The following is an 18,083-nucleotide window of genomic DNA, read 5'->3' as shown; positions in this document are numbered from 1 at the left end:
ATGGTTCGAGCTTGACAAACAAATTAAAATAATATAATAAAAATACGTTTTGCGTAACAAAAGCGTTTACAAGTATGTACCTATTTTAAAACAAACAAAAAAAAACAGAAAAAACATGAGAGAAAATGCAGTGATTTGTGAAATTTATTTCAATTTTCATTTGAACACAACAAATATCACAAAGTTGTTTGTGAGAAAATCCATCAAGAGACATTATTGGGTTTGATTTTCTATCCCTTCAACAAAGTTGTGACTTTTTTCAAAGTTATATCTTGTTTATCAAGAAATGTTCGATAATTTTTTTCATTTTGATCTTTGAGTTGGCTGAGCATAAGATCCCTCTCCTTACTACTAATAACGTATTCCAATGGTTTTATCACCTTTTTTTGCGTTTTGGTCGTTATTTTTCGAACTCTTCTATTGGTTTGTTTTATTGGATCCCTTTCAGCGAGTTTGGCAAGATCTCTGATGCCGTTGTTAACTCCACGCAATTTATTACTGAAAAATGTATTTTTGAAAATTTTGTCCACAAATTTTTTTTCCAATTGTTTTTTCAATTTATCATAAGCTCGATATTCTTTGTGCACTCGATACAGATACACCATCAATTTGGTTAACGTTTTAATGGATTTTTCTTCGAGATCTACACCTGTAATTTCATTTTCAAATAGTGTGACCATGTGTTCCTCTTCATTTCGTCCACTTCGAAATTCCTGGAATTTCGCTTTTAAATGGTCTTCAGTGTTACTCTTAATACTATTTGTCTCATCGATTTTGACAATGACTTGGTCAATGAGAGTTTTCATTTCTTCTGGAAGATGATCTTCATCGGAAACTTTTTTTAACCTTTCTACTCGGTTTCCCTTAAGCCAATCTTCCAATGTGTACAAGCCTTCTGCCGTTGCCTTGATCTTTTCTAAACGAGCCGTAATATTCCTGATTGCTAGCTTCACTTCATAGCTGGCCCCTTCCGAAGGTCCAACAAGCTGAAAAAATACGGTTTTTTGTAAAATTTCGCAAAATACGAGCTCTTTTTGAGTTTTTATAAAGCCACGTAAAAAATTGTTTTATTATAAAAACTCACAAGGAGCACAAAACCTTCGTATAATTATGAAATTCAAAATTTTACCATTGAAATGAAAAAAATGTATAAGTAATGAATAAAATTACATTGAATATAATGCCACAACACAACAGCACCAACAACTTCATTTTAACTCGGCTCCACTCTTTCTAGTTCGAATAATGACTGAACACAAATATGTGCGATCGATGAACATCTTTATATATACAAGATCAAACAATAATTATTATTCTTCAATGAGCGCTTAAATATTCATTTTTTTATTCTTCTTGTTTTTGCGTCGAGTTTAATGGTAATTTTCATTTGACGTATATCAAGTATTAAAGGAGGCAAACCGACACGAACGCTGTAACAAACAGACAAATATGCTTCCCCGAATGAAATTTTTCTTGAAAATTGAGGAAATCTTCTTGGAAAAATTCAAAAGTCATGACACCATGGCATATTGAACAATTGAACATGCATTGTTTATAGTGTTTATAATGGCATGGTGACACTTTCCTATATTGCAAATTACAAGAGCGCAATGAATACGTGTTCATTATGAGACGAAAGTGAGCCCATGAATTTTAAATAGTGTAAATCTAGGTGTGCCAAACGGCATCATATGTACTTTCTCTAGTGGTTTGATGAAAGCTACATTGATCAATGGTTCTCCGCAATGAAAGATAGTCATCAAAAGCTAGTATATCAGCTGGCTAAAAAATTCGCTGATTTTTTTCCTGAGTTTTAGTACATTCAGTGTGTAAGTGTGGGGAAAGCGCACTCTTATCATATAAATATTTTCAAAACCACTTTATTCGATGTGTGTGACTAACGCTTACTCATCGTTCCATTTACATCACATGAGCTATGGGGATTTCCTTTAGAAAATGTTGAAATAACTAAAACTCACCGATAAACTTAATCGAAAATATTTATTGAAAACCAATAACATTGCTATCGCTTCGAAATCGAACAAAGTAGGCATTTTCTGTACCGCTAAACAGATTATGTGGACTATGTCCCATTACATTGTATATGCAATTTCCCCGGTTGCTATAAAATATATGGCGTTCGTATAAAAATGGAAAGCATTGCATAACATGACAAGGAAATTGGCACAAGCTCTTAAACCACATTTAATGTTGTATTGTTTTTATGTTAGAGACAACAATAAAATGACAATCAATACGGTGTTTTTGTTCATATTTAGGACACCATGTCAATTGCTTTATAATACACTTTCTCAATCCACTTTCTCAATCCACTTCAAAGGCCATTGCATTTGTGGCATAGAAATTAAATTCTAGAACACTTGTAGCGATGCAATGCCTTTCATCGCCCAAATGATATTTTCATTTCCTTTCCAAGTCGCTCAAAAAAACGAGCACCATCTGCGTATAGCTTTACAACTTGCTAATGTTGAATTCTATAGTAAAATGTCAATTTGGAAACTCAAAATAAAAACAAACATTTTTCATTGTAGTAACTCTTCGATGTTATGACATACAGAGTATGGTTTACATGTTTTATCTTTTGCGATTAGCTAAAAAAACAATCGCTAAATCGTCTTACAATTTTGATCGCAAGGGGTTTGGTTGCAGTCGTAAGATAAAAAGCGATTCAAGCGTTCGTCTTCGGCGGCCAATAATTTGCCATATTCAGCAATTTCCAAGTCCAATGAGATTTTCACGTCCATAAGACATTGATAATCTTGCATTTGTTGTGCAATGTCATTCTTCAACATTCGAATTTCAGACTCGTTTTCAGCACGGAGGCACCTCTGTTCATTGTACAGTTCTTCTAACTCTCGAATGCGATCCAAATAACATTGTTTGTCATACATAGTCGAATTGTAATATTCCTCGTACGCTTTATTCGCATCCAATTCTCCACTTAATTGATGCAAAGTATTTCGTAGCCGACCATTTTCATCGCACAACTGCTTGATTTCTATTTCCATTTGAGATTTTTCTGCCATTCTATCATTTAAGCTTTTACGTACATCCTCAAGTTCACACTCAAACGTTGATTTAATGTTCATTTTTTCGTTTGTATGCATATTGGCCTTACATTGGAAACACATTGGAAATTAAGAGCAAAATCCATGAAAATGAACAAATAATAATACCAACCTCATTCCACAAACGGGCATTTTCAGACTCCAAAAAATGAATTCTATCAATATAACAAGCCAAACGATGATTGAGATTTTGCATTTCAACTTTTTCCTCTTTGAGACTGTGACATACTGAACTGAATCAAAAAAAATCCGGCTATAAATATTTCAAACCATTTGAATCGTTTTCATTTAGTTTACCACTCAAACACTTACTAGAGAGGGCTCATTGGTGGATCACACATTTCGAAAATTTAGAGATTTTGAACAAATTTAAAAAACAATGTGTCAGACACAAATTTCAGCGATTAAATGATTTTGCGTTGCACTGTGATATCGATCATAGTTGACTTATAGTTCGATTTTAATTTCATATTCAGTTAATTTTTTATTCAGAATTTTAAACGATGATTATTTTTTCGAATTCAGCAATTTGGAGATTGCTATTTTATGCAAATGCCGTAAAATTTTTCGAAAAAACTTTTTACCTAATGAAAAATTTCCTTATCAATAATTTTTCCAATACTTATGAATATCTCAATCACTTGACTTACGGATTTTTTATGTTTTTTTTTTTTTTTTATCAATTTTAGATTCCGCAGCAGTAGAGGTGAACATTTGGACAGTATTGGAATTCAGTCTCATGTAATGGAAATGAATGGAAGTGCTCGGCACCGAAGCCCGTTGCCTCCGCCACCGAATACAGTCCATTTAATAAATGGAAATGGAACGGTTGAGCAATGGACCAAATTGGCCGATACAACAAATGGCCAAGATCCGGTAAGTTTCTTAAACTTAAATTTGCGAAAGAAATCTAATTCATTCAATATTTTTCGTTTTCTTTAGACCAATTTGAGTCCAACACCGAGTCGCAAAGATAAAAATTCGCCGAGTCATTCTCGTCGAAATTCGTCATCAAAAAATCCGCAGAGTCGTGCCAAAAGTGCTCCACAACAGGTGTTCGCTTATATGAAACGATCGAATGGATCGATGGATGGCCAATCTCAGCCAACAACAACCATGATGATGACCACAAATGGCGGCCGAACAGCCCATGTATCAGCCGTTCCACGTGCAAATAAGATGAAAGTGTCTGGCGGAACTCAAACATGTACCGCCGATCTACAAACAAAATTGCCGCCAAATGCACAAAATCGCAGTTTCTCATTGACTGGAACAAATGCAGCTCAACTTAGCCAGTCGATTCGCGAACGGCTCGCAAGTGGATCACACAGTTTGCCAAAACCGGGAACCGATTTATCTGTCTTCCAGCATCGGTAAATAAGCAACCAAACCGTTCAATTTCTGAAGATTCTAATTGATTTCGTTTTTCTTTTAATTCAGAATGGCCAATCGTGGATCACTTAAAATGACTGACGGTAGTTTATCGGATACTCAAACATATGCTGAAGTTAAAACCGATTATGGTAGCTATGCGATGTGGTTGAAGCACAGCAATACAGCCACCAGCCGTTTATCAGAAGGTGACACCGCCGACAATGTTGGCATCAATTCACCAGCACGGGCACATAAGATGATGCAACGAGAATCATCGTACACACATAGCCCACGACTTAATCGAAGCAATAGCATTAGGTGAATTCCGATTTATTTTGAAAATAACAAAAAATAGCATTACTTTAATAATTTATTTTTCCAAATCTAAGAACAAACATCCCACATACACATATTTTAAATCATCGAAAAATCTCATTCATTCTTTTCTGTTTTTATCATTTTTCTCCAAACAAAAAAAAAACTCAATTCCAAATTTAAAAAAAAAACCAATTATAAAGCTATCTGAAAGAAAGGACATATCCAAGGTACATGAAAAACTCCCTTATACCGCAACCACAAATTGTATACGATTGGATGTTATTCACCGCATGACGCACATTCATACGCTTATACCGCTTTTGTTTGCTTTGTACATTAATCTGTAATCAAATCACTGCAGATGCTGAAAAGTGCCTACAACTGAAATTATGCAATCGTTTTATTTGTTTTTTTAATGATATTCTGAATAACCAGCCATATATAATCATTGTTTCACAGGAAGTAAATTACACGTTGGCTTCTCGTAAATGTAGGATTATTGTCATTATATAATTTCTGTTTCACGCAAGATAAACAACTTATCTCTGAAAGCCTTTTCAGTGAAAGGAGATGAAATGCAAAACGTCAAAAATGCTTTGATTTACTTTATGCCCTATTTTAAAATTAGAAAATCTGCCGCAAATTTTCATTTTCTAACATAAAATGTAGCAAATTTCAATAAAATAATAATCAGTTTTCAGTGGAAAATTAATGTAAAACTCAGTCTGCCATGTTTTTACAACATGTAATCGACAGATACTGGTCATTATTGTTTTGCATATATAATCAAATTGCGGAAATTGTACGTTGTAGAATTTATGAAAGCTGAAATCAAACATTTAACCATTCATTTGCTCGTTTTGTATATGTTTGCTTACTTATGCTTCAAATAATTTGCCTATAATTCATGATATATTGTTTATCTGGATCAGTGTAATATTTTCTTTTTACCGCGTGAAATTAACGCAAAGTATTTTTTTTTTTTTTTTTTTCATTTTAAATCTGCAGATCAACAAAATCAGAAAAAATGTATCCATCGATGCTGTCACGTGGCCCCGATGTTGAAATCGAGCCGTATTACTGTTTACCCGTGGGTGCGACCATACAGAATCCATTGGCAGCGCACGCAAATGCAACCGCAAAAACGGCGGTGCCATGGAGTCAACCGACATCACCGACACCACCGTCACGTTTCAGCACCAATGGACCACTCTCTCCAACACATGCTTATCGCTTAACATATCCGAAAAAGAACGACGACGGTATGTTTTCATTCTAATTGATTTATTATTACGTTTTAACATCCCAGCTTTTAATGAGGACACATGAATATCATATTGAATATTTAATTTATTTGCGGTGTTTTTTTTCTCTCCGTTACACACAGTGCATGGTAGCGCAGCGTCATTAATATCAGGTGGTTCATCGTTGTATGGTTCGGCCGAAGATCGCCAGGCAAATGAAGTGCGCCGTTTGAAGCGCGAATTATGCGATGCACGTGAACAAGTAATGAGTTTATCCAGCCAGTTGTCATCCAACGTGAGTAGAACGATTTAATTTTTTTTGCTTTGTTTTTTTTTTTTATATCAAAGTACATGATGCTCAAAAAGTGTGTGTGTGTAAAATTAAAATATTAATGCTAAATATTAAAAAGATTATATATACATTTGTATGTGATTACGCGTATTCACCTGTCACAGCCTTTGAATTCAATCACAAATAAAAGAGCCGCAGAATAAAACCGCAACCAGCGTCATTTACATTTGATCATTTGCACATGCTAAAAACGTGAAGAATCAGCTGCTGATGGAAAACAAGGAAACAAAGTATCCATTCAATTATGTGTTGTTCAATTATTCTCGGACAGCTGCTGCCAGCTCTTTTTTCACATGTTTACGTCAATCAAATGATTCCATTCAGAAAAATATCGATGCGAAAAAAGAAATTGAGTTATACTCACATGAATTTCGGATTAATCTGGTATAGTGCAATATGCTATGACATTTATGTTATTATCCATTATAATTATTATTTTAAGGCGAGAACAGCAGTAAACGGAAACTGTATTACAAATAAAAAGTTTGGCATTCGTATTGCGAATTGGAGCCAGAATTCACATTGCACAAAAAAAGTCGGCGACGCTCCAAATTCTACAAGATACTGTATTTTTTAAGGCAAAAATGACACGAAAACACCATTTTCCCTCAAGTTCACAACAGAACATTGTTGACAAATTGCTGTTTTAGAACCTCAACTTCGTTTTGGGACTTTATCTCTCAATTTAACCCAAAAAAACTGTCAAACAAAAGGAAATGCCTTTATATAAGCAAAATGTCCGCAATCATAACAACAGAAATAGATCATGGACCATTGCTTATGCGGCGCTTTTATGTATTCTCTGTGCGCGCCAAGTGCCTTGATATGTATGTTGCCAACTTTTCTAACTGTGACTAAAAACCACTCGGTACGTTTTTGAGGGTCGTGCAGAACAAAAAATGTACTGGCGCCACCCAGACTCACTTCCATTCTCTACTTCCATAGTGTAGTTACTCTTAACAGGCGCGTTAACCTATACCAATAACATAAAAACGCAGTTAAATTTTCATACGAAAACCATGAAATAAATGGATCCATCGAGTTTTTTTTGTGATTCGCTCCAATCGAGAGACAGACTGACTCAAGCAGATTTTTTAAGATTCAGCGCGATATTTATTATTATTAATTTGAAGCAATGTACAAATATCACAAAGATATTCAACGCATGACCTCCTTTCCGATTTTTATGAATTGATTTTTGGGGAGTATAAATTGGGGGATGACGTTATCCGACTTTGTTTCATACTTTTTGATATATACATGCAGTAAATAATAAGTAAATGAATATGGTATATTTTGACAAGAATTTAAGGGAGCAAACGAAAACTGTTTGTTGTTGAAAAATTACTGCCAAAAATTTGAAAAAAAAAAAAAAAAAACTATTTCCACGAGCAGACCTCCAACTTGAAACACCATTGGTCACCGAGGCCAAACCCTCTTAGGATTACTCTTATATAATTTCTCACCGGAATTCATAAAATTAAATCGTTTAAATAGCTTAAGCAGTCCATACAATGTATGCGATTGTTAGTTTTAAAAAGTATCTCATTGCAGGCATTTTCTTCAATGCCCATCGGGTTCGAATTTGAAATTGATACAGCGAGCAAAATAGACTAGATAATAATCTGGTTCGATTGTAAAAATGATTATCATCATCGTCATCAATGAAGCTTTGCGATTCGCTAGTCATGGCGCGCGATAAATTGAGGTCAATTCGAGGTCTAATTCCGATTATTTTGCTATTTGGAATAAAAATCGTGGTTTTTCAGTTCTTAAGTTTCTTCATAGAAACTGCATTTTAGTGTTGAAATTAGTTCTCTATTGCCTCTGTTTTATAAGTGTGTTTTTTTTTGTAATTTCAAACAACGAAAATTATTATGATTATCATTTCAGAGTGAATTGCTTGAAGACTTGATTGAGAATCCAATGCATTTATTGACATTTGCTTTTCATTCTCTTCAGTTCGAATGCAAGAGAAAAACGGTGTAAATGCGTTTTTCCCAGTGTGTGAAAACATTTTAGCACATTGAAGAAATAACGGAGTTGAAAATTACCAAAACTTGTTTATTGCCGCTATCTGTTCTCTCGTTTAAGAATTTGAGTTTTTTTTCGTGTTTGTTATAAAGTTTAATATAAAATCACTCAAGTTCATCATGTTGTAACATAAATTCAGTACGTTCGCCGTTGAGCCGAAACACACAAAAAACGAAGTAAAGAGAAAATGTGTGAAGAATTTCTTTCGGCAAAGAGAGAGAGTCAAGAAAGGTGTACGGTGTGTCGAAGAATGTTCCCTGCATGATGAAATGTCGATGTTGATTGAACACGGCTAAAACTAACATTTACATTCATTTGTTGTCGTCGTCGATCGTCGTAATGTTTCGTCTAACTATACAATGAGAGCGCTGTGTATCACCTTCGGCGTTCTTCGTGTGCAATGTGTCATGTGTAATTTGGTTATTTCACCATGGTTTGCTTTTTTTTTTCGTTCTCCATTGCATGAATTTGCCACGAAAGGATAATTAAATTTGATTGCGATGCAAAACAAGCGCACAAAAATCGTACAAACAACATTCAGCACCCGGAGAGAGAGAGAGAGCAATAATGTGAACGAAACAAGGCGAATGTAAAGCGCGTAGTTTATGAGATTGGTGATGAGAGACAGTTGTTCGATTGTTTTGGTGCAATTTAAAATGCATGTCGTACGATGAGCATGTTCCCAAGGTACCGAGAAGAGAAATGATTCAAACTTGGAAATAAAGTCACCGTTTGTGAAATGTTCAACGATCACCAAAGCATTTACAAAAGGTTACTGTGTACAATAATAAGATACGTTTCGCGCGCTGACTACGCTTCAACACCGTCATCGAAACGGAATGAAATGTGTGCTTGTTTTTTTTTTATTTCGGTGAAATTCTTTAAAGGGAAAGTCTGGAGAATGAATAAAAAACATTATGCACAGAATAAATAAATAAGATAAATGAAGACGCAGAAGAAAAGCGTCGACGGGTGATACTAAAGACACATATGAAAATGGAATTACATTGCAAAACGAACAAAGTGTATGTAGAAAAACAAATATGTTTGTCATTTCATCGTCTATCTGGTAAGTTCTCTAGTCAGAATCCGCATTGACGCATACGCAAACGTACGCACACACATACGTACATAAAAATGTATTGCATTTGGAATTAGAACGCAGTAATTTACACGGTATGCAACGAAAGAAAGTACCAAGATAGAAGAGAAAACTAAACAATTAGATAAGTATGTTCAACTTTTGCTTGCTTTGTTGGGCTATAAACCAATAGAACGACACCCATGTCTAGTTTTTTTTAGAAAACAGATAAAAACAAAGCATAATAGCTGTCATTCGTTCTGCTTCGATAGATTTTGCTTAGAAATTTACTGAACTGTGACTTCGGTTTCAAGAAAAATTCAACACAATGCGCTCCCAGTTCCGTGTATCGACACCACACTTACGTCGTATACTGTACGTCTTTATTTACCATGTTGAGTTTCATTATTCACCGTATGGCGTGCAATCTTCAATTGTATTAGCGTCCGACACAAATGACTTCGAAGTTAACCGCTTAATTTTTAGAATAACCATTTGGTCGCTTCGCTTAAGTTTAAAATCAATTGAACTATGAGCTCTATTGAGTGGTGTGTAATCATTTGCAATGCCAATTTGTCGATTGTGAATAATAATATCTAGTAATGACTTCATTAAGATGAGATCGTGGGTACACGCGCGCAAATACACGTCACTCAAATGATTTACACAAAACAAGATATTCACCTACGAATTTGGATGTCGAACCATTGACTACAACGACGATTTGCATAAATTTAAAATAATCTCTTGAATTTGATCTCAAATGCTATTGCAGAGTTCTTTATTCTGAGCTAACATGAATTGAAATGGTTTATTCATTCAAACATAACCTAATCGAATTAGAGCATCGATTCAATGAAACCAATTAATTACAACGTTTGATATGATCATCGTTCTCAGGCTAAAACTTTGCCAATACACACAGTGAACATTGTTTGTAGAATTCCCATGTAAACAAAGTCTTGTCATTCTGAATGGAGAATTGATCCATTGTATTGATACAAATACTCCATTCAACATCCGAAATCGATCGGAAGAAAAAGGCACAAAGACTAGAATGAGTATCCGGTCATAATCGGAAGTATCTGGCTGATGATTTATGATTTCCTTCCTGAAGAATTCGGTGTTTTTTATTTGTTTGGATGAGCAAATCCGACAATTTTTAGTCAAATAAAAAAACGTGTCATAAAATGTTCCTTTTTTCATGTTTTGTTACAAATGTTCAATTTTTTGACAGGTAAAGAAGGAACAAGTGATTCGTTTTAATATCCTTTGGTTCTTTTGGTTTTTTACATTGAAATCTCGTCTCTTAAATAAAGAATTCTGGCTAAATCCAAAAAAAACTGGTCAAAAGAGAAAAAGATTATGGCGCTGATTTTTCGTCCGGCTTGAATATTCTTAAAATCTTACTTTTTTCATCAAATTGAGTGTCTTTCGGTCATTAATCTTTTCCATGATAATTTGATTAATCATGCGAATGTTCGCATTGTTTGTGTACATTGTTTGTGTGCAATGCGTGTATTTGTGTCCAGACGTTCGTGAACATTTTATCTGGACGAGAATATCGGCAAAATTTAATGAATATTGTTTTGAGACATCTGTGTATTGGATGCGATGATTGCATATAGACATACACACAGTAAGTGGTCGCTCGATTGTGTCGTTTAAAACGACGATGCTGCTGTACATAAAATCAACAAACTGTAATAACCGTTTTATTAATAATAACAGTTTTATATACGCAATTGATGGCGTTTTCCCTTTTATTTTATTCGCCCATTCGCATCAGTCTCTTCACTCGTTAGAACGTTGAAATGATGCTTAACTTGATGATTGTATACTTTAATGTAATATTACAACATACTGTTGTGAACGGTGAAATGAAGGAGAAAAAAAACCTAAAGAACTTGTTATAAGTACGAAATTAAATCATCCACGTCGTTTGCAACCATGTCAAAAACATTGGAAGATTCTACAGATGACGCAGCGATAAAAACGAATCTGTTCCATCAGAGTGAGAGCTCTAAATTAGACAAGATTAATTTTCAAGAATTGCCTTCGTCACGATCGGCTTGTTTTCACTCCGAATTCATTTATTTGTCTTATATACACAATGTATGCGGACATTTATTATGATTAAATAAAAGCAATGGACGCCATTTTTTTCGCTCATCAGAATTTAAATGAATATATAATGCAAAAGAATGTATCCAAATATTTTTAATTAAATTTTTTTTTTTGCAAAAATTTGGAATATATTGAACAAAAAAAATGGTCAAATCAAATTTTTTACTGCAGTTCAGCTTCATCTTCACTGGCAACTGTTTTGATCTGATTCAATGTCTTAGTCAAGACAGTAACCATATGAATTGCAAACACTCCGGATGGATAGTCTTTAAGATGCTTTTTCCTTTTTAAAATGAATGAACATTCAATATTTTTTGCATATTTTAATAACTCTCATGCGCATCACTTACGTCACATTTATATCCTTAACCCTACAAAACAACAAATCGAATAAAATATAAATTATAAATTTTAAATTTCGGTGTCTCTGTGTATATGTACTTACATTATCTTTGTCATCGATACGAATTTATCATCTTCGCCCAGATCATGACTGAAAAACAAATGTTCAATATGGAATTTTGCCGAATTCTTTAAGTTTTGTGAAAACAAAAACAAAAACAAAATAATGACTGTTTACCCCATAGCCGCCTTGATGAATTTGAAATTATTTGGAAACCTGAAAACAATTTTTAATGACAATGACAAGAGTTCAAGTAATTGGAAATTAGGAAAAAAAACTTAAAAACTTACTCCTTCAAATTTTCAGCGCTTGGAAGTTCAGTGACTGGACTATTGAGTAACTGCTCGGCCATACTAAAGATTCAATTTAATTTCATTCATTAACTTCATTTGAAAAGATGTGAATAATACAATGATAATAAAAGTAATAATATATCGATTTTTACCCCTGAAATTCGGCCAATCCAGCCAAACTTTGCCTAAAATTAAAAGAAAAAATCGTCGTAATTGGCAGGCAACATTTGAATTCACGTTTTATTTACATTTGTGGATCTGCTTTTTCTGCTGCCATCATGAGTAGCACCTCTTCGTAAAAACTGAAACAAAAACATGCGCAAATATTTGCGATCAACACATCGACTTAAGTAAAGTGTTTGAACTTACGCGACTCTTCGGTTAAAATCATCTTTTCTGTGGGATAAGGTGAAATTAGACGTAAAATTCACAAAAAAATGATAAAAACTAATTTACTTGCTGAAATCAGGTAGAGGCTTGCCCTTCTCTTTGGCGAGGCTACGATGAAATTCGAAAATTTTGATTTTGTTCGCCTTTTTAACAAATGACGGGTTTACTTACAAATCGACAATTCCTTTGATGTATTTCTTTTCGTCAGCCGTAAGAGGCTTAACTTGGCTATATATTTTAATTTTCGAATATGTAAAATAAAATTCGAATTTAACTATGTTATTTCACATTGTCCACTCTATTAAATATCGAAATACATACCCCTTTATTAGTTCTTCTGCCTTTGCATTTACGCTAAAAAAAAGAAGATTTCGGTCGCTATTAACTTATTTTTTTATTATTACATAACTATTTATAGCAAAATATAGTTAAAATCTCGAATACCTAATAAAGCAAGCGGCTAAAACAACCAAGAATAATCCCAAGGATGTGAACGAATTCATTTTTTACGGATTAGTAATATAAAAATGCGCGCGAGTGACAAATTGATTCTACAGAGTGAAATGCTACGAGTAGTCTGCTTTTATAGTTCACGGTCGTCTGCTGAAATAATCTCGTTGTCAACGTTTTAATTGCTGTGCTGGCAACTGTTTTCTAATGCGCAAACGTTCTAAAATGAATAATTAAAAGTTAAAATAATTCCATTTTTTTTGTCAAACAGCTTCGGTGTACTCATTCGAATATCTTACACACAAAGCTACCAAATTTCTACATTTTCATGAAAATATTTTATAAATTAACGAATCATCACGATATAATACGCAATTGTGATGAATAAGAGTGCTCGAATATCGCATGACATATGAAATATAGCGAAAAATAATTTCATATCGTAGTCATGCATGACATTCGAAAATTTTCCATATAGATTTGGCATACATTTAAATAAATCTTATAAAATATACAAAAATCCATTTGAAAACAGTTGCACTGTTATACGTCATTTTGGTGCAACTGGAGTGTATGTGCGTTGTTTAAAACCATTTTTCGCGATAAATTACATATTTTTTGCGCCCACACTCGTTGCACAAACTAGCGTCAAATACCGTTCAAAATACTACTATATTGCAGTAAATACGTATTTAAACGGTTTGTATCATTTTTGAATGCAAAATTGTTCAGGCTGCGAATTCGATGGAATTCAATGATTTGAGTTTTGTACTCGACTGTTTTTGTTATTTGATTTGTAACAAAAAACTGATTTTCATAATGTCGGTTAGAATACGGTATTTTTGCGTTGGTTCACAATATGTGAACATTTGACGCATAATTCAAATATTTTCTGGCCGTTGTCTCTCCAATTGAAGTGGCGCTACTTGTGTCCACGTCTTGTTACATTCGCGAATGGTAGCGCTGAGAAGAGAAAAAAATCGCTGAATCGATAAATATTCGTAATTCGATATGAATAGTGACTGAAATCGCGTGAGACAAAAATTAAATGAAGCAACAATTTGCTCGTACAAACGTTACATTTCATCAGTTCAAGTTTAATTGTTACAAAAAGCGAGATATGAGATACGAGACCGCTGTTTTGCGATAGTGTGATGGCTTTTTATCCAAACCGCCGAACGTCAATGAGAAGACAGTCTATGAGCGCGCGACCGCTTGATTTTGATCTCGAAGTTTTAATGGAATCGATAAATAATCGTGTAATGGAATTGCACGGAATATATGTATAACTCATAGCATGCGCTGTTTTGTCTGGAGTGTGTTTTTTTCTCACTGCACTTTTTTCTCATTTGCATGCCAGTCGCGTTTGTGACACATAATTTAATGATATGCATGAATGAACGCAATGAGTGCAATGAAGTTTTACAAAAAGCGCTTTTTACTAGCGGAGATAGTTTACGTTGTTGCCGTTTGTAGCGGCATCGATTTTCATTTGATATCGTGGTTACAATGCTCTCTGTCTCCTTTGACACAAACACATACGTCGATCGCATGAGAACGACAAAAAAAGAGATTCTGTAGTTTCAATTAGATCATAATTTGTGTGTAAATAAATTTCTCGGCAACTTGTATGTTTTCAATGTACATAAATTTGATCCAAAATCCAATGGCATGGATTGCACACACACAAAAAAACGGCTGTTTATCGAAATACAAAATATTGACAAGAAAAAAAGTTGTGGCTTGCATTCGCCTCATTTGTAGTATGCGCTTGTGTGATTCATCAAATTCATCCGTTCAACGTTATTTCTATCGTTTTGTTGTATTTTTTTTTTTTTTCATATTAACTACATACTAATATATGCAACAGAGTTCCAGCACTTGAAATTATGCACTCTTCACCCGCACATTATAAAGTGAGCGTTCATATGCAAAATATCTCTCATTGCACTTCGTTAATCTAAGCGGGTTCAAGTGATATTCTCCCAACACCATTTTCACCGAAACAACAGAAAAAAACCGATCCAATGAGAATAGCAAACGAAATACCGCACATTATTTCATATATATACGTTTCCATGCACTAAAAATGTTCGCATATATCAATTAGTCGATTTGGATCATTTCCAACGAAAATGTACGCGACCAAAACAAACATTCAAACTGCCACAACGGAAATTTATTTTTAAAACAGCCGAAGAACAAAAAGTGTGGCGCGATGACTCCGGAATTCGCGAAAAGTTATATCTTCACCGTTTTGATGGCAAAACTTGTTCCGTCCAAAGGAAAAAAACCAAAACAAAATAAAAAGAAGTAAAAGTTTCGCAGAACTTTGTGCATTGTTTAAATTGTAATAGTAAAACTCGTCGAAACTATGGCAATTTTTAAGATATCGAATAATAATGTCATCGAACTTGGAAGTTCCATTTAACGAAATGCAAAAAAGAGAATCAATGCAACCTATTGTATCAGACGAATGGCGGAGCGCGCATTTCGAGTTGTCGGAATTTACAATCATAACTGAAGATAAATCACAATGTTTCGCCATTTTTGGGGCGACTTGTATGAAACGAGTCGACATTTATGCGTACGTTTTATGAATTCCATATCGTGTATTGGTTTTCCGATAGAACAAAAAAAAGTGCACTCCCGCTCGAAATCCAAGCGGACAATTTCGGAGGAAAGAGGGAGTGCGTGCAATGTACCGCGATGAAACATGTGCGCAATTACATTTCTCTGCATCACAAGTATATTGCATTTCACAAAATAAAATGGATGGAAACGAGAATGTGACGAGAACATGCCATACACTTTTCACAACATCGTACACACAACATAATGCAAGACAATGAAATAACAGCATGTTCAAATTGCACAAAGATGCGCACACAAGACCTTGAGCAAGAACAACAAAAATGTTCATCCGATACAAACTTGATCTCGCTGCAATTTTCTATATTTGTTTTGTAGCAATACTTATTTGCACGATTTTCTACGTAAATGGTGTGGAAGAGAAAAAAGTGCATCGCAAAAGAACACTATGCGCGAAAAACAACAACAGCAGAAAAAAAAACACCACACATAGCAAAATAAAATCGTTTACAAACACAAAACTTAAGCCGAAATGAATTATTTATGGTATAAAAATAACTGAACGGTTGTTCTGTTTTGGTTCTAGCTAAAGTGCTAGTAGTGAAGTTGTCGGTTTTCAAAACATGAAAAGTGACGAGCGTAGAAATGGAGAAAAACATACACACACCGAAGAAAGACTTAAGAAATGACTTGAAACAGATGAATAAATTTTTGCCGTGTGTTGAAATAAACCATTAGGTATGAGTTATTAGTGAAAGACAGCTTGTCGTTCGTCAGATTCATCGATACAGTTTCGACTTGTTTTGCAGCACAAACACACACGCTTCGGGCTATTTAAAATTTAAAAAAATGGAAAAATAGACACGTTTTTGCCAAAAGGACTTTTCTAGCATTTGCTTCATTGTAACAATTTAATGAAATTGACAGCGAAAAAATGTAAAACGAACGAAGAGATATTACAAATGGAAATGAACTAGCGGATCTTTTATTTCAATGAAAAATCTGTCGCCATTCATTGAGGAAATGGTATTATTTATTCCACTACGACAGTTTTCTGCCGTCTTTCACGCACGCAATTCACAAACAACGATATATTTTGAGTAATTGCTTATGTGAAACGAAATAATTGGTTTTCATAATAGTACAAATGGAAAAATGGATGATCGTTAGTTTTGAAAATCTTGCAACCGATGCTATTATTCGATATAGAAATGATCATTTGTACATGTTAACGTGCACACTTTTGTTTTAATTATCAACAAGAAAATGTTAAATCAAATGTTTTTGTTGAAAAGAAAATGTTTGTATTCAGAGACTGTCCTCTGAGTTTCGCCTAAGGAGGAAAATGAAGAGCAGTTAGGAGGGTCTTCCTCAATTAAGGAGGAAAATATTTTTAACCAAAAAAAATTTGTGACAGAAATGGAAGAAAAAAAAAACTTTTCGTTCCCAATTGAGAAGGACCATCTTCAGTCTTCTTCTCCCCTCCTCACTACTCACACACATTTTCCTTCTCGCTATCCCTCCTCATCCTTAGAGGTCTCTAATTTGTATTGGAAACAGTTGGTCAGCTCGAAGTATTGAATTCCTCATGGGTTGCCATGTGACATGTCATCCTGCATTAATTGCGTATCTCATTCTCCTGCTTATATCACTCAATATATACATCAGCGTACATCAGCGTCTTATCATTTTGTTCTCATAGAATACACGATGTGACCGCAATTAATTTGTGTTGTTCGATTGAACTATTCTGTTGTTTACACAATCAATCGATGTTACCATGGAATGTGGTCGCTTTAGTATTGACCATATAGACGATAATCTTGGTATAAATCAATTTTCTGCCGTAAACTACCGTTATTGGCGCTATATTCAAACATCTTTGCCATTTTTACTGTACCAAAGCGATAAATCATCGACGAGATGCCTCCAAAAAACAGCAGCAGTAAACAACAACAAAAATAATTTATCACGTCCATATGATAACAATAACATGTTGCCAATATTTTCCTTGCACAAATTGCTGAGCGGAAAAAAGACAACAATGACTTTATGTTGGAACTGCAGTGCATAGTCACCGAAATCAGACGCACGATCAATGTCAAAAAAGAAGCCAAAACGAAATAAAGCAAACGATTCATGGAATTTACTGCACAAGCAGATGTCATACCAAAACCACAAATAAATTAAACGAACAGCGAAATGAGATGTTTTATTGACAACATGCTGAATCGAATGAAATTCCGTAAATTGTCCAGAGTCGAAAGCGAGCGCTTGAAATGCGACAAAAATTCAAAATTCCGAAAATGATAAATGATGATGGCACATGATTAGAA

General features: G+C 34.3%; 3 protein-coding genes across 12 annotated transcripts in view; 1 reads left to right on the top strand and 2 right to left on the bottom strand.

Moving 5' to 3' along the window:
* LOC116337173 (protein sickie) overlaps positions 1-18,083 on the top strand; it is a 246,185-nt gene that overhangs the window by 202,922 nt on the left and 25,180 nt on the right. For 8 of the 9 annotated variants that reach the window (XM_031761546.1, XM_031761549.1, XM_031761548.1 and 5 more), the window contains 6 exons: positions 3,779-3,965; positions 4,032-4,462; positions 4,530-4,781; positions 4,982-5,008; positions 5,790-6,043; positions 6,169-6,320. In XM_031761546.1, coding sequence (XP_031617406.1) covers positions 3,779-3,965; positions 4,032-4,462; positions 4,530-4,781; positions 4,982-5,008; positions 5,790-6,043; positions 6,169-6,320 — 1,303 coding nt within the window. The remainder of the gene's footprint in view (positions 1-3,778; positions 3,966-4,031; positions 4,463-4,529; positions 4,782-4,981; positions 5,009-5,789; positions 6,044-6,168; positions 6,321-18,083) is intronic. The other variant, XM_031761547.1, reaches the window with a different exon arrangement.
* Positions 127-1,260, bottom strand: LOC116337180. The gene is made up of 2 exons (XM_031761563.1): positions 1,171-1,260; positions 127-986 (listed from the first exon to the last, which is right to left on the bottom strand). Exons 1-2 carry the CDS (start codon positions 1,210-1,212, stop codon positions 231-233), a joined length of 798 nt encoding a protein of 265 aa, XP_031617423.1. The 5' UTR covers positions 1,213-1,260; the 3' UTR covers positions 127-230.
* LOC116337181 lies at positions 11,535-13,358 on the bottom strand. 2 transcript variants are annotated; one of them, XM_031761564.1, is made up of 12 exons: positions 13,150-13,358; positions 13,027-13,083; positions 12,877-12,933; positions 12,772-12,813; positions 12,685-12,711; positions 12,564-12,617; positions 12,468-12,500; positions 12,313-12,375; positions 12,200-12,238; positions 12,065-12,112; positions 11,970-11,990; positions 11,535-11,902 (listed from the first exon to the last, which is right to left on the bottom strand). In XM_031761564.1, the coding sequence occupies exons 1-12, from the start codon at positions 13,206-13,208 to the stop codon at positions 11,782-11,784; spliced, it is 621 nt and encodes a 206-aa protein (XP_031617424.1). In that variant the 5' UTR covers positions 13,209-13,358; the 3' UTR covers positions 11,535-11,781. The 2 variants fall into 2 exon arrangements, with proteins under 2 accessions (XP_031617424.1, XP_031617425.1); XM_031761565.1 differs by having other exon boundaries at positions 13,027-13,059; positions 13,150-13,353.

Source organism: Contarinia nasturtii, unplaced genomic scaffold (assembly GCF_009176525.2).
Source record: "Contarinia nasturtii isolate CC-2019 unplaced genomic scaffold, AAFC_CNas_1.1 Cnas_scaffold_220, whole genome shotgun sequence".
Classification (NCBI taxonomy): domain Eukaryota; kingdom Metazoa; phylum Arthropoda; class Insecta; order Diptera; family Cecidomyiidae; genus Contarinia; species Contarinia nasturtii.
This window is presented reverse-complemented; position numbering and strand designations above follow the sequence as displayed.

Bases quoted from the DNA above. Each gene is read 5' to 3' on its own strand.
- LOC116337180 (XM_031761563.1), bottom strand. From the start codon at position 1,212: ATGAAGTTGTTGGTGCTGTTGTGTTGTGGCATTATATTCAAT. The intron at 987-1,170 runs GTAATTTTATTC...GTATTTTTTCAG, and splicing joins GTTGTGGCATTATATTCAAT to CTTGTTGGACCTTCGGAAGG.
- LOC116337181 (XM_031761564.1), bottom strand. From the start codon at position 13,208: ATGAATTCGTTCACATCCTTGGGATTATTCTTGGTTGTTTTAGCCGCT. The intron at 12,814-12,876 runs GTAAGTAAACCC...ATTTCATCGTAG, and splicing joins ATCAAAGGAATTGTCGATTT to CCTCGCCAAAGAGAAGGGCA. The intron at 12,239-12,312 runs GTAAGTTTTTAA...AATTGTTTTCAG, and splicing joins AGCGCTGAAAATTTGAAGGA to GTTTCCAAATAATTTCAAAT.